This window comes from Anneissia japonica, unplaced genomic scaffold, assembly GCF_011630105.1.
Source record: "Anneissia japonica isolate Jap-2015-1 unplaced genomic scaffold, ASM1163010v1 scaffold1770_len632688_cov154, whole genome shotgun sequence".
NCBI lineage: Eukaryota > Metazoa > Echinodermata > Crinoidea > Comatulida > Comatulidae > Anneissia > Anneissia japonica.
The window spans coordinates 354,619-370,431 of NW_022692996.1; the positions used below are offsets into that span (position 1 = coordinate 354,619).

At 34.2% G+C, this 15,813-nt stretch overlaps 1 protein-coding gene across 2 annotated transcripts; it reads left to right on the forward strand.

Annotated features, from left to right (window-relative positions):
• Positions 1–1,929: 1,929 nt before the first annotated feature.
• On the forward strand, positions 1,930–15,628 carry LOC117100588 (G1/S-specific cyclin-E-like). Of its 2 annotated transcripts, none has more exons than XM_033240366.1 (11): positions 1,930–2,041; positions 6,344–6,386; positions 6,908–7,022; positions 7,198–7,251; positions 8,534–8,854; positions 9,407–9,553; positions 10,360–10,455; positions 10,777–10,923; positions 11,553–11,664; positions 12,377–12,534; positions 13,217–15,628. In XM_033240366.1, exons 2-11 carry the CDS (start codon positions 6,373–6,375, stop codon positions 13,340–13,342), a joined length of 1,290 nt encoding a protein of 429 aa, XP_033096257.1. In that variant the 5' UTR covers positions 1,930–2,041; positions 6,344–6,372; the 3' UTR covers positions 13,343–15,628. The 2 variants fall into 2 exon arrangements, with proteins under 2 accessions (XP_033096257.1, XP_033096256.1); XM_033240365.1 differs by lacking the exon at positions 1,930–2,041 and adding an exon at positions 2,260–2,486.
• The last annotated feature ends 185 nt before the right edge of the window (positions 15,629–15,813 follow it).

A 15,813-nucleotide genomic window follows, 5' to 3' on the forward strand; every position in this document is an offset into this window, starting at 1 on the left:
ATTCAAATTTTTAAGTCTTATGAGAGTGCCATTAATTAATTAACATTAAACAGTAGCGGATCCTGGAATTCGAAATAAAAAAGACACCTCAACCCATCATTGTTGGTGCTGAGGTACGAGATTTTTATTTCTATGACACTTAGATGATCGAAAATTGTACTGTCAATCAGACACACAATTTGAATGTTATTTTCTTTTATCTTTTTGTAAAATTTAAAGCAACTCATTGTTGATATTCCACCAATAATAGAAGATGATTCGCCACAAAAATTAAACAATAGGATCCTGGAATTCGAAATACAGGAGGTCAGAAGGTCAACAGATATGGGGGGGGGGGGTCGATACCACCTCAACCACACCACGAGGAACAATTGATTTGCCTGTGGCCGGTAATGGTTCAGACTCAAAATTTAAATTTAATGTATCTTTTTGTTTCCCCACCTTTCTGTTTCCCCACCCTCCTGATTTTTTAATTCAATCAGGTTCATTACTACCTGAGGATTGCCACTATCAAGTGGCAATCCTAATACATCTGGCCATATAAAAAAACGAAAGGGAATCTAACAAATTTTTGAAAAAATATTAGAATTAAAATATAATTTAATGCCATTTATAACAATTCACATGCGAGTCTACATGCTTATGTCGAAGGTATTTCATAAGGCACAATGATTAGCAGTATGATGTTTACTGCTGTAATGAGAAAAATAATGGAATCACGGAAAATTGGAAATTTGGAAGAATTTTTTTCCGCGCGGACTCTTAGCGGGCTTATTGTTGGTGGTCTTGCTCGATTGTTAAAGTCCATCCCTGGGCCAATCCTATGGATCCGTCACTGAGAAAATCATAAAGCCTCGTCAATGAATGAGACTTAGGAAAATCAATTAGGTATTAACTATCAAGAACATTCCAAGAGCCCCTCACTAATCTGCTTTGTTTTGGATTTGTCCCATGCATTGAATATTGCTGTTTTAGACGCATATTTTGCTTTACGACACGGATGAAAAATAATCAATTAAACACTGACACGAAGAATTTGTGAAGGTTTCCAAAAATTCATTCGGACGATCTTATTTTATTTCTAGGCAGATTCATGGGGCCAGCAGTAGACCCCTTCCTAATTATATTTTATAACAAACTTAAAATAATTTTACCGGAAGAAACTATCACATAAAACAACAAATAAATATAGATACCGCTAAAATTGTTCGTAAACTAGGCCTATGCCTATTTAATATACCGGCAGTCACGAATACAGAAATAAAGAGTAGTTCAGAAATTTCTCTGATTCAGGTATCTGAATATTTTCATTCAATGAAAATGTTTGTATTTTGGCCTAAATATTTTTTTAAATAATTTAAAAAATATTAAATTAAAGAATTATTTAGGAACTGATCAAAATGAATTTGTGTGTGTTTTAAATGAAGTGTTTTTTTTTTCTTTTTTAAATATTTCGATCATGTGACGTGTATTTTATTATATAATTATATTTATTGATGTGCAAATATAATAAATTAATTGAATAGGCCTACAAACGACAATAATATTAAATGACTGTACAAATATAAATATAGAATATCTTAAATCGAAAAAAAATAATTAAAATCTAATACTGGTCATGGCAGAGAGAACATTTTTATGTTAGTTTAGGCTTACTAAAACATTGCAAAGTAAAATAAAAATATGTTTTGAATTTCACGTTTTATTAGATATAGCCTACACAAAACAGTTCAGTAATATAACGTACTAGTATTCCCTGCCTAGGTACATTTAACTGGGTGTTATAATGTCGAAAGAGAGAGCTATCGATCGTTCTTATCTATCGTTGCTTCAAGCAACTTCAAGGACTTTTTACTTCTATTCACCAATAGCTTTTCATCCCAAAATGCAGTTGTCACTTTTTGACCAATCAGCTGTCCTGTTACAAATATCTTCTAGCAGTCAGTGAACCATTCAACCGGCAGGCGGGAAGTAAATTCAAGTATGAAGTTAGTGATACTAAAGTTACTGAAATTCATCAGTTAAGCGGAATTAATTTTTGGTAAGGTGTTTGTTGATACTTCCATTGTTGTTATATTGCATTTTATATTTCAAATTATTTAATAAATGTGTGTTTTCTGCAAAAAATGACTTTGAATATTTGATCAATTTGTATTTTATTTTGAACTCAATCAAGCGCGCCCGCGAAAGAGGACGGTAAACAAAGGCTGTATTTTTTATCACCAAATCCCATAATATTGGACTTTCGGTGAAATATATCTCTTCCTAGATATTATGTAAAATATATGTAGGTGTTAAATTGTGAAATTAATGTATATTTCGTTTAAACAAACGATGTTTATGCAAGTGTTTTCGCGGCAAAATACGCCATCCTACGGCTGACTGTGCAGCTGATGCGCAGACACAGCTGCGTTGTTTAGCTTAGCTCTATTGGCGCTGGCGGGATCTGTTGAGGTGGCATCGGTTAGAAAGGACGTCAGATAAATGTAAGTTTCTCTGTTTTTAGTGTAAAGTTAGCCCTAATACTTAGGCATTTTGTTAATTGATTATTATTATACGCATTTCAGATAAGTAGATTTCGTGATATTGGATTTGAATGTAGAATTTTATCGAGCAAACAACAGTACACCCAGGGCTGTTGAAGATTGGCGGTGATAGCTTGTTAATCAAAACAGTCAATTTTACCGGTATCAAGCTTCCTATCTACTCTTTGTCTCAGATCAATGCTTCCTCTGAGATCAAATTTTGAGTAAAATCATCTTCTGATTGTTCTTTAATATATATTAGAATATATTTGCCAAGTTACTCATTCTGTAGCAAATTATTTGGTAGGGTTTGTTTGGCCCTACTACTAACTAAAGGCAAGCCTAGCTAGCCTGGGTGGAGTTTACAGTGTCACTTAGTGCATTCAATAATCAATGTGAAGTTATTTTGTTGAAAACTTAGTTCAAGCCCAAGCAAGTTGCTGGTAAGACAAGAAAAGAGAAATTTATGTTCATGTCCCTGAACATATTATTTATGTGTTTTTTTCATTTTATAATCTACCACCACAGCTAACACCGTGGCGTGGTCCAAACTCGGTCATTGTTTAGTTTTTATTTTTATGTTTATATTTTTTTTCTAGAGCGGTTATATTTTTAAAATCAATTATGTAGGGCACATAGAAAAAATGTTTAGATTATCACTCCATCTGCATAAAAAATTTTGAAAAATATTGATGAGGGAATTAAAAAAAAAAACAATTTTTTTTTACTGCAACATTTTTTAACAGCTTAAATAAAACCAATGCAATTTCATGACTAGAAATACGTTTTCTTTAAAAAACAATAAAATTAAACCAGTTTTTTTTTTACAATATTCCTCATCAATTAGAAAGAAGCAATATTCTATTGTTCCGATTAAAAAAAAAAAAAGAACCCGCCCTCATCACTTTTTTTTTTAAAGAGTGATAATCTAATAATCCATGTGCCCTTTATATTTATATGCCATTCATTAAAATACTTGCATTCTACACATAGCATGAACCACGTCCACAATCAATGAGTGGCCCTTGGGTCACCAATCAGGTTTTCCCCCAAAGTCGATTCGCTGCACTAAGTTTTTCACTCTACCCTGAGTTGTCATTCTCGGATCACTTCCTTATATTTTTCATTAATTAGGCTCGCAGGGAAAAAATTGCTCATTGTATGTATTACTATCTAAATTATAGGTGAAATCAATTTTAATGTAAAACAAACATCAAAATTATGCACAAGATAGGCCTACTTTAATTAACATTTAAATATACCACAATTCACATATACTGTACAACTTGAAACAAATTATTAGGATTCGCTATATGTGTGTGAAAGCATTTTCATGTGCCTAGATTTCCCCTGTGATATCTAGCAATCTTTACCTGTATGTAAATTTTAGATTGTTGTTAATACATGTTTGCGTGTGAAAATGATTTTCTCGGTAGCATTATCTTGGGAGAATCAAATGTTTATAGCTTGTAAAAGATTAAAATTTGACATGTCGTGTACATGTGAATTTGGCAAGGTCTCATTAATGAGGCTTATACTACAGAGTGGAGTTTTTGTAGTCATGAAAAAACATCCTCTGTTTCGCAGGGTTTGAAGCCTGAGTCTTTAGAATAAGACAAGCATCTTAACCACTAAGCTACACAGCTCCAATAATTTTTTTGAAGATTGTGTTTATTCAGCCGGTAGTACACCTATTAATTAAAATAGCCCTTTTTTTTTTTGCGCACTCCAAACCTAATCTTAAAGATGGGCAAATTCTAGTTTTAGCCGGTAAATATACATACAATAGTAAAAACCTGGTAAAAGTATCATTTTATTTCCATATTTACAAATGGTTCTTCTATCTAATGTGGAGGAGAAAATTTAAAGGAAAGATTGACAAATATAATAATATGAGTGTTTACTGTAGAAAGTACATGAGGACACCATTCAGCCTGAGATCTCGCAGAGAAAAAATTGCTCATTGTATGTATTACTATCCAAATTATAGGTGGAATCCCTTTTTTGTAAAACAAACATCAAAATTATGCACAAGATAGGCCTACTTTAATTAACATTTAAAATACCACAATTCACATATACTGTACAACTTGAAACAAATTTTTAGGATTCGCTATATGTGTGTGAAAGCATTTTCATGTGCCTAGATTTCCCCTGTGATATCTAGCAATCTTTACCTGTTATTATGAGCCTATGTGAATTTCAGATTGTTATTAATACATGTTTGCGTGTCAAAATGATTTTCTCGGTAGCAATATCTTGGGAGAATCAAATGTTTATAGCTTGTAAAAGATTAAAATTTGACATGTCGTGTACATGTGAATTTGGCAAGGTCTCATTAATGAGGCTTATACTACAGAGTGGAGTTTTTGTAGTCATGAAAAAACATCCTCTGTTTCGCAGGGTTTGAAGCCTGAGTCTTTAGAATAAGACAAGCATCTTTACCACTAAGCTACACATCTCCAATAATTTTTTTGAAGATTGTGTTTATTCAGCCGGTAGTACACCTATTAATTAAAATAGCCCTTTTTTTTTTTGCGCACTCCAAACCTAATCTTAAAGATGGGCAAATTCTAGTTTTAGCCGGTAAATATACATACAATAGTAAAAACCTGGTAAAAGTATCATTTTATTTCCATATTTACAAATGGTTCTTCTATCTAATGTGGAGGAGAAAATTTAAAGGAAAGATTGACAAATATAATAATATGAGTGTTTACTGTAGAAAGTACATGAGGACACCATTCAGCCTGAGATTGCATCACATACTTGTATATAAAGAATGACTGATAGTATGTGGTGATGTAAATTCAGGTAGTAAATTTTAAGAAAAAAATAATATTATAAATATTATACCAAACAAGAGAATATTCTCTTGTTTGGTTTACCTCTCACACGCACTTTGTCAAAGTGTATGACCTTAACTTCAAAATGTGTCCTTTGAACAGGCACTCATAGATAACATACCCCGTTACTAACATTAAAATAAAATGTGGAATTTCGTGTATGGCTATTATCTTTGCAAATTACACAGTTGATTGTAATGTTTACTGCTCAAAAAAAATGTTTATAAAAGAAAAAGTAGTCAAAAATGTATAGTTTTAGTAAAGATTTAATTATAAATGTATTATAATTAGAGTATTATAATTACAATTAATGACAGAAAAAGAATGAAAAACTGAAGTCCTTTTTTTATTTCAGTTATTAATATTAGAATGGATTATCCAGGGTTAAAACTAAGGTAGACATTGTAGACATTTTAAGGGTGGGTGGTTATAGCCTAAGTAACATTGGTAAACTCTAAATAATAAGAGTAAATTATAAGGATGTGCAAGAGGGTTAATAAAGTTAGGTGGAGGGCCATGAAACTGGCTTTAGACTGGGTGGAAAACTTCAAGGCGGGGGGTCTCTGCCCACCTCCACCCACCATAAGTACATCCAGTTAATGAATATTAATTTTCATACCGTAAAATATGTGAAGATTGTTTTTATATGTGACTTATTAATTTAAAACTTTATTAATTCTTTCAAAATGAACAGAGTTTATATGAATTGTGTTTTCTTCTCAGTTGATGGCTAAGTATTTTAAATTCTCAGAGCCTTTACTGCTTAAAGCAGTCTGCATTCATTTTATTAGATGAAACCAATCCCTCTGATTGGGTTGCATGATAATATTTGATTAAAGAGTTAAATTCCATAAATATTATACAAAGGACATAAAAAGCAGTTCATATTCAGAAACGGTCTGGCTTTTACAATAATGTTTCTAAATGTAGCAAATATGTTGATATTCAATCTGTACTTTATCTGTTTTCCAGATTTATACTCAATATTGTGAAAGAATAGAATGTCAAGGAGGAGGTAGGTGTAGCTATTATATTATGTAGCCACAAAAGCCTAAAATGTAAGATTATACCTTATACAAGTATGCAGAATAAGGCATGACTTCTTTATACCTTGTTTAATGAACCCGCCCCCCTGCCAATAATGATTATTTCAAATAATAAAATTTTATTTTTGGCGAATTAGGGTTCGCAAAAATATATTTCTTCCCAATTACATAAATTTAAAGCATTTAACAATCCCATTACTACACTGTTTACATTCAACAATAAACAATTTTATTTTTATTTTCTCCTCTTTCAGGGTGTTTTTGGCAAAACCATTTGCTAAATAAGAGAAACAAATTTGTATATTATTTTTTTTTTTCACCTTCCTCTAACGATCTTAAAAAAATTAAGTTCGCAAAACAAGCTATAAAAGAAGTCTCTCCTTACTCTGAACAAGTATGCAACATAACAAATCATAGTTGACTTGTTGAACTGCATGAAACATACACTGCATAGTTGCTATCACACCTATATTCTGTTTGCTTTCATCAGTGGAAGACTGCAAGCCAAGCAGCAGAAAGCAGTGCAGGCACCCGGCACCAAGGAAGAGGAAGAGTCCTTTAAAATTTGTAGTCGAAAGCGTAAAGCAAAGGACATGATTGGTGAGGTGAGCACATGTAAAACAACAGTTTTGATACGAAAGCCACTTTCAGACGGAACTACATTACCACAACTTTAAAGTTTTTTTTCGTATTTTGCACCATACGTATTCGAATTGAATTGTTTTATATGTATAACACCATTAACACTAATGTTGTTTTTAATGTTTTTTCATTGTTTAGGAGGACATCAGAAACATGGAAATTCAAAAAAGGAGGCAACAATTCCAAATACAGGTATTGGGATTAGACTATTTACTAATTAATAACACAAGAAAAATACTTTCAAATATAAATAATGATAAAAAAGTTAGGAAAGGTACTCTTCCATACCTTTCACAGTTTAATCAATCTTGGCTCATAGTCAATTAATACAAACATTCAGTTAGGTCTACAACAGTCATAAAGGTAAAGGGTAGGAGAATAACCCATAACTTGCAGCGTCATTGTGCTGAATTGCGTATGGCGGTGGTTGGTGACTACCTAGCAGCTGTAAAGAGGCGCTAATTGGTAGATACATGTTCACATCATTCCACAACAACAGGGGCTGAAATGAACCATAACATCGGGGCACCATCAAACTTCCGAAAGATGCAATGGGTTCAGATGTATACACTGGACCTCCATCCTTATCTGAGAAGACCAACCGAATCATGGGCGAGGAGCGGCTGGAACCAGCGCCGATGTTTAGGCTGTAGCTAGCGGCGCCCCTGTCTTACCGCTCGGCCACTCGAATCGCCATCCTTTTTGCTAAGCTCTAGGCCTTAAATATTAGGGAACTTTTGATTTGTTCGACGAAGCGAAGTTCTCTGCATATGTAGATTTGGCCAAATTGCATCCTAGAATGCATGCGCCGAGGAGAACTTAACATTCTCACATGCGCAGATGACTTTTGGTGACGTCATTACATTTTACGTTTTACCGTCGTTGTGCAATCGAAAGCTCCCTAATGTGGCTTATAAGGTCCCACAAAAGAGTAGTGTAAACGTATGTAAACGTGTGTTTTTGTCGAACAACACATGTTTATTATAAGGACACATGCTTATTCCTAGTCCTGTTCTGGTAGTTCTGTTAAGTTTGATTGGCACTCTGAAAAGGTCCATTAAATCTACCCCACCTACTTGTGGGAATGGTTGGTTTGAAACTCGTAGTGAATTTTGCTTGTGTCCTTGGGCAGGGTACTTCACCTATCTTTTTCTCAACCCAGCAGTATAAACGGGTGCCTGTTAGGATGTGGGATTGAATGCATTTTGGTTGTGCATATTATGGTCAATGGTCATGTACTTTTATAGCGACTTCTACACTAGAAACAGACGCGAAGGGGAGGAGGAAGGTGCAGTAACCCGGACTACCGTGTACACGCAGTTACCATGGCGTCTGTGTGTTCCAGAGTAAAAGACTTAGGTCTTGTCTGCTATAATACTGAACTACATTATGTATTGTGACTTTTGATTTCATTGCAAATACAGAATTCAAAAACAAAATATGTATTAAACTTGTAACTTGTATTTTGTATTAGAATTGCTGGATTCCAATCTCACAAACCACAGGAATACCAACTAGTACAATAATCCCTACACAATTTCAACCTCCTTCAACGCCGACGGATTTCAACAACGAAAACAGCTCGATATTTCGATTTAAGAACCTCTTCCCAACACCATCCACCTTAAGGTCGTCGCCATTACCGACTTTGAACTGGGCGGATCACCGGGACGTGTGGCGATTCATGCTTGAGCAGGAGAACACGTATTTAGACAAGTGCGACACAGATTACTTACATCGGCATCCTCATCTTGAGACGCGCATGCGAGCAATACTGTTAGACTGGTTGATAGAGGTAGGTTATCATAGTGTGGATTTCATGTGTCACCATCACTCACTGATCTCAACCATTCCCTTATCTTATTACGTGACAATGGTTATCCATCCCATTTCGTCACTCATCGTTGGAATTTTTCTGTCTGCATTTTTTTCCACTCGTTTTTTTTTTTCAATGCACGGTGCCTAGGAAATGAAATGAGTTCAAGGTAATTCAATCTTTTGATTGGTTAAAAAGACGCGGGACTGACTTTTTCCGGAAGGTTAAATCCATGAAATGACGTCACCTATATTCTCTATTCTTTGTTGTGGCTCTTAGGCAGTTGTTGGTATAGGTCCACTTCTTGCTGAGCATGTCTTAGCGGTGTGCACTGTATCAAAGATTTTGTTTATTGTAAAGTATTTTATTTGCATGGATGATACCTCAAAAACGAATTCAAATTTGTGCAAAATTCGGCCCTTGATTTTCTTGTGTTACTGCACATAGAGACCATGTACTATGTGCTATAGAAGTCTCCAACCATTACCATTACCATCTTCTATTAATTTTTCTTCAATGTTCCCAACACAGGTTAGTGAAGTTTACAAATTACATCGAGAAACCTATTATCTATCCATGGATTTTGTGGATAGGTTTTTGTCAGTTAAAAGCAATATTCCAAAGAACAAGCTTCAACTTATAGGAATCACAGCGTTATTCATTGCTGCCAAATTAGAGGTAAGACATCATGCCTTTCACATTTAGTTTAGTTGTATCATACATTCTTAAGTACAATAGATTATAAAGTGCTACGTGTGTAGCACAGGTTGGCATAGTGGGCCTGACAGAATTTTATTGTGGCCCTATGTGTTTTGCCTGCCTATCATCTTTGGCTACCCAAATTTTGTTACCGCTCGGCATAAAACTGACCATAAAGATGATTAGCTCATTCAGCTAAACTGGTGGTAGCCACTGTGTGTGCACTGAACCGTGGCGATCCCTTGGTTCCTGGGTCAGTTCCCACCACTGCTCTCTACGTATCCCAGTCGGAGGGCTGAATGTAAGTTACGATAGCGCACCGTCTTTCAAATGAGACGTTTAAGCCGTTGGTCCTGTGTGCAATGTGGTAATGTGCACATTAAAGATTGCAGTACACTCCTCAGAAAAGAGTATTGGATTGTCTCCCGATGTACTGCTCAATCACCACCAGAAGGACCCCACTGGAAATAAATCTTCTTCAGACTTTCATGGGTATCCTTGGTGTTTACATTGAATAAATCTATCTGTCCATCCATGTATAAAAGTAGTGCATGAAGGTTATTCTAGAAATGTGAATGTTTGGGTTCGGCCCTCTGCGTTATCAAAATTACACTCAGGCCCTCCAACCTAACTTATGCCCACCACCTACTCTATGGCAACATTCTTGCAACTCACACCAGGATGGTGGTAGTGCAAGTATATAGTGTGTTTTTAAATATAAGTACTTGAATTTTGTTTATATAGTTTAATTTAAGCATATAAAAATCTTTTACTCTTTTTAACAGGAAATCTATCCTCCTAAACTTAGTGAGTTTGCCTATGTGACAGATGGCGCTTGTACAGAATCTGAAATACTAGATCAAGAATTAATTATGTTAAAGGTGAGGTTTTTTTGTTAAATTATTTAAACGTCATGACAATAATATGTCGGTCTTATATAGCGCTTCCTGCATAAAGCCTTTAAGCGCTTCACATTACTACCCGGTTGGTATCAAACACGTATGAAACACATACTCTGTTCCCTAGGGAGAATTCCATAATATTGCAGCTAGTAATCAGTGCAGTTGTGGTCAAATCTACCAGGTAACCACTTGTACTCCTGGGTGGAGAGAGACAACCGTAGATATAGTGCCTTGCACAAGGACACAAGCGATTTGCACAGCGGGAGTTTCAATAAACATTTGTTGTTGTTTTTTTAACAGGCATTGAATTGGGACTTAACTCCAATAACTGCCAACACGTGGTTGAACACTTACTTACAGTTGTGCAATGTAGAAGAAATTATTCAGAATAATTGTAACTTTGTCTTCCCAAACTACTCAGCATCAGCATTTGTTCAAATAGCTCAGGTATGTCTAATTTAAATGAATACTCTTATTTTTATATAAATTATCGTGTTTAGACATCATTAGAGATGTTATATGCTGTAAACTGATTATATAGATTCAAAAATTCTTGTTCTCATTGGCATCGGGCAGCCATTAGAGAGTGATTAGCTCGCTTTTTGGCAATCCTGTAGGCCAGTTGAATTATTATTTCCTCTATCTTTGTCATGTTTTGTCAGTTTTATTGATTTTTTGGACCACATAATATGAAATGTTTCTTTTCACTCATTGAACTCGTAAAGCAACCATTGAAATGTATTATGAACCAGGGATGGCGCCAGGATTTGCCCAGCCGGGTAGAGGGGGAAATGTCACCAACAGGGGAGAATAAGTGGGTGCAGTCGGGCGTCGCTCGAAATCCTCGGGAAGGGGGTGCGTGGCGTTGCCATCAAAAACTATTAAAATGTATGAGTTTTAAAGTCTTATTTAATAAAATTCAGAGTATAAATTTATTAAAAATACATACAATTTTTTTATCCCTGAAGAATTTAGATTCTCCCAAACTGGGGTCCCCTCCCTGCTGGACACTCCTGTATGAAACATAATAACCATGATGTTCATTCAAAATTTTCTGTTTTCTTTTTCTTGTTTAGTTAATTGATTTATGTACCTTGGATATTACCTCACTGCAGTTTCATAATAGTACTATAGCAGCTTCAGCATTCTATCATATGTCTTCCGAGCAGCTTACCTATCGAGTAACAAGTAAGTTACATACCAGGAAATATGTATTGCTCTCAGGCCTGCTTTTTCATGACATGCATGACTGCCAAGCCTTTTTTCTTAGTTCTATCCTATACGCCAAGGCATAAGGGGTGCACCCATGATCAAAATCATTTACAATAACTGTAGTGAAACATGAACAAACATGTGGTGGTTATTTTTATGTCATTATTTCCGAGTTCTTCCCTGAACCTCCAGGGTGAGAGTTCATGTTTTGGCACACTGCCAGCGAGTTTATTTGCAATACAATCATGGTATGACAGGTGTGGACATAAACTTGCATTCTTGCTGCCCTGGCATTGGACGGGATAATTTAACACTGAAAGCTTCTTTTGTGCTGGTGTCCACGACTGCCAGTGCTCTTGGAACATTCAACGCTTGACGATAAGAAAAAAAACAAAACAGGAGTTTGTGTTTTAAAACTTGGGTTGGTGTGATCGTCAAGCCCAAATTCAGCCAATGAATGTTTTGGGAAACAGCCATCCATAGACAAACCACTGCCAAGCAAGAAGTAGTAACATAAAATTGTTAGTTTCATATCTGTGATTTGAAATTATTTATTGATGAAATTGTTTACTATTTTGCTAAAAAGTAGTGGTAAATAATCCATTGCTTACTTAAAGAAAGAAATTCACTCAATCTGTTGTTGAAATCAACTTTTTTGTATAATGTGAATTAAATTTTTTTTCTATAGGTCTTCGATGGGATGATATAGCTAAGTGTGTGCAATGGATGTCAAGTTTTGCGATAACAATCCGTGAAGCTGGCCTAGCGAAATTAAAGATGTTCCCGAGTATAATGAACGATGATGCACACAACATCCAAACACATGTCAATGATCTAACATTATTGGTAAGTTAAGCCAGTTTTTCTTTAAAAAGTTTTCACAACACAACAGTGTTTTCATTGCAATCGTTGTACTGCGTAGCATCACCGAAAGCTGTCGACGATAGTGTGTAGCGATTGTATGAAAACCAAGCTCGGTCCGGATTATCTTCTTGCAGTAGTAATTTCACGTAACAGACGATCCACACAAAGACAAACATTATTTTAAAAATCTAAAATTGCCGTACTTATAAGACGACCCCCCTGTTTTTCGAACGTAATTTGCTATTTTGTGCCTTGTCGTATACGTGAATATATACACGAAAGTTCATACTCATTATTATTAGAAAAGGAACCCACGATTTTTACTTACTATGTGGATGGATTTACTATAAATGGAAATGGTCTTGAGAATAAGTATAATGATGATTACAACTGCAAGCTACTATCCATCATTCTTGCCTTTATTTTGTAATGTTCACACCTCATTGTAGTCATTTTAATGGGAAGGTTGAGTTTGACCTTGTATTCATTCTACTTTTATAAACTTTTGTTTAAATTGATCTTAATTCTGGCTTAAGATTTTAATCCATCCATTGATGACTTTAGTATTGTTTTACTAGTCTGTTAATATGCTTCTATGTGAAACACCAAGACTTGTTCTTGTTGTATAATTGTGCTTTTTTTCTTCTTTTTTTCCCTCTCATAGGATAAAGCACAAGAAGTAGCCAAAGACACACATAATTTATTAAATAACAACAGTCCTGTGTTTATGGAAGGTATCTTAACACCGCCACAAAGTAGTAAGAAGACGCATGCTGCATACGTGGCATGATGGATATTCCCGGAAACCAAACAGAATATTTAATTACCGAACACGGGTTTGTGACTGACGATCATGAAATGCCGTCATTGGGACAATGAATTTCATGAAAGCCGACATCACATGAAGTATATGGAAGTTTCTCCAAATAGATTGTAAACCTGAACTATTAGATGTCTTACCAAAACATGGGTTTGTAAATGGCGATTGCGAAAAATTCCGTTATTGGAACTATGAATTTCAGGAGAGCCAACATCACATGGAGTGTATGGAAGTTGCTCCAAATAGATTGTAAATCTGAACTGTTAGATGTCTTACCAAACATGGGTTTGTGAATGGCGATTGTGAAAATGCTGTCATTGGGAGTATGAATTTCAGGAGAGCTAACATCACATGGAGGATATGGAAATTGCTCCAAATAGATTGTAAATCTGGACTACTGTTTGATGTCACAACATTGTGCTAAAAAAAAAACTATGCAAAGACAACGTAGCACGGTAGCAGGTACAATATTTGTAGGACTACCGATCCACTGAAGGAACAAAGGTGTGTCCTGTTAGAAACATTAAGCAAACTTAGTTCAAAATCTGTTCAAAGTCTGATCTAAAGGAGCAACTCTTAATTCAATTTTAGGGCCTGCAAACCTTCCCTTGTGGTCGAGGAAATAGCAACTGGACTGATCCGTCCCAAATACAAGGCTGAAGTTATTTACGCAAGTATAGTATTGTATTCAAAAACTGTATACTTAGATGTTTATTTTTTTTTCTTTTAGTGGAATTTGTTCATATGGTTTGGTGAAGATATTTGTATTGTGACTTGTATTTTGTTACATATGTCTTTAGAAAATTATTTAATTCTATTAATATATCTCAAATAATCTTCATACTTAGGGTGTACATAAATTGTTTTATTTTAGCTTGTTTGCAGAATAGAATAAAAATAAAATTTTAAAAAACGGGTTTCTTGTAATGAGCTTTTAAAAACATTACTGTATAGTTAATCGAGATATTTGTTAATTTTTGTAGTGTAACCTATTGAAAATAACAAACTAAGATTTTACTAATTTGGCTTTCTGTTTTTCATACTTGTGCATGAAATAATACCCTCAATATCTACTTAAATGGTGTTAGCTACACAGTATATTCAATGCTTAATTATACAGTTATGCAATTATTATGCAAAAATCATTATTTGTGTTGCAGTACTAAATGTTATTAACACTTTTTCTGTAGTAATTAATTTACCAGAATTAAGTTAACCACTGTGTAATCAATGGAATATTCTACTCCATTTATTTATTCACACTTTAATTATGTAATATATTTTTTTTCTCAATGTAAATTTCAGTTAATTATACTGTTCTGTAATATTATTTTTATGTATCTTAATTAGGAAGTTGTTACTGAAACAGTTTCAATTTTATGGGATTGAACTAATATTCTCTATACAACTATACATCAATCCCTTGAAAAAGAAATGGTTATCAATTTAGTGGATTGATGTTTTGTTGCATAGTGAATATATATTTGCTGTTTGGGGTGATAAGCATGCTCTGACTCAATTAATACAGAGATCATAGAATTTTATTTTCAAGTTGTATTTTTTTTTTTATTTCATGACATACTTGTATGATACATTATATTGAATAATCTTGCAGTACAGGTTGGTAAAGGGGGTAGTTCTGGTAAATGAATTCACTTAATTAAAATTAACGATAATCAAAAAAAGTTAGTAATTGTAGGTAATTCAAGTGTTTACTCCAGTGAATAGACATGGCATGTAAAAAAAATTTCACTCCGCAAACTCCAGAGCATTATTATTATATTTATTAATTTGTATTTAAACTGTATTAAGCATTATTGTCTGTATATTTTATATTCAACTATTGAAATTTTTTAAAGTACTATTTTAAATTCACTGCCAGTTAACTGGTTAATTTTCTATTGCCAATGAAATGTGTAACCTCATTTTTAAAGGGTTACGGAATATTGGATCATTTTTGCTGATCAATCTAGTAATTTTAAAGACTTTTTTAGCCTTAGTACTAAATCATTTTTTTTTTTATATGAATTAATCAAGGATATTTCTCGTTCTGAATGAGACAGTAAATACATATCAGTTTATATTTTACTATTAGGTAGTTTGATTAATTTCATTGATTACTGATCTGTCTTTAAATAAGTACCAAAAATGTTAAATTGTTTTATGATGTCGTGTGTGTGTGTGTGTGATTAAAGCAGGCTGTCCTGATATTTTGAGAATTGTGTCAATAAAGTTCATTTTTAATGAAAACAGCAAGTTGATTATTCTTGATTATTATGCATTACAGTGGAAGTGTCACCGGGGAGCCAGGGGCATAAGACTCCCTATCATTGATGGATCCAGTCATTTGTTTGGAGAACACTGCTTTGAAGAAGCATTATTATACTCTTAAAAGTGCCATTTCCAGGCATCTAGGTGTCTATCATTAAATTTCACACACC

Excerpts from the sequence above, each read along its gene's own strand:
- LOC117100588 (XM_033240366.1), top strand. Across the intron at positions 7,023-7,197 it reads CAAAGGACATGATTGGTGAG|GAGGACATCAGAAACATGGA; the intron begins GTGAGCACATGT and ends TTCATTGTTTAG. Across the intron at positions 12,535-13,216 it reads TCAATGATCTAACATTATTG|GATAAAGCACAAGAAGTAGC; the intron begins GTAAGTTAAGCC and ends TCCCTCTCATAG.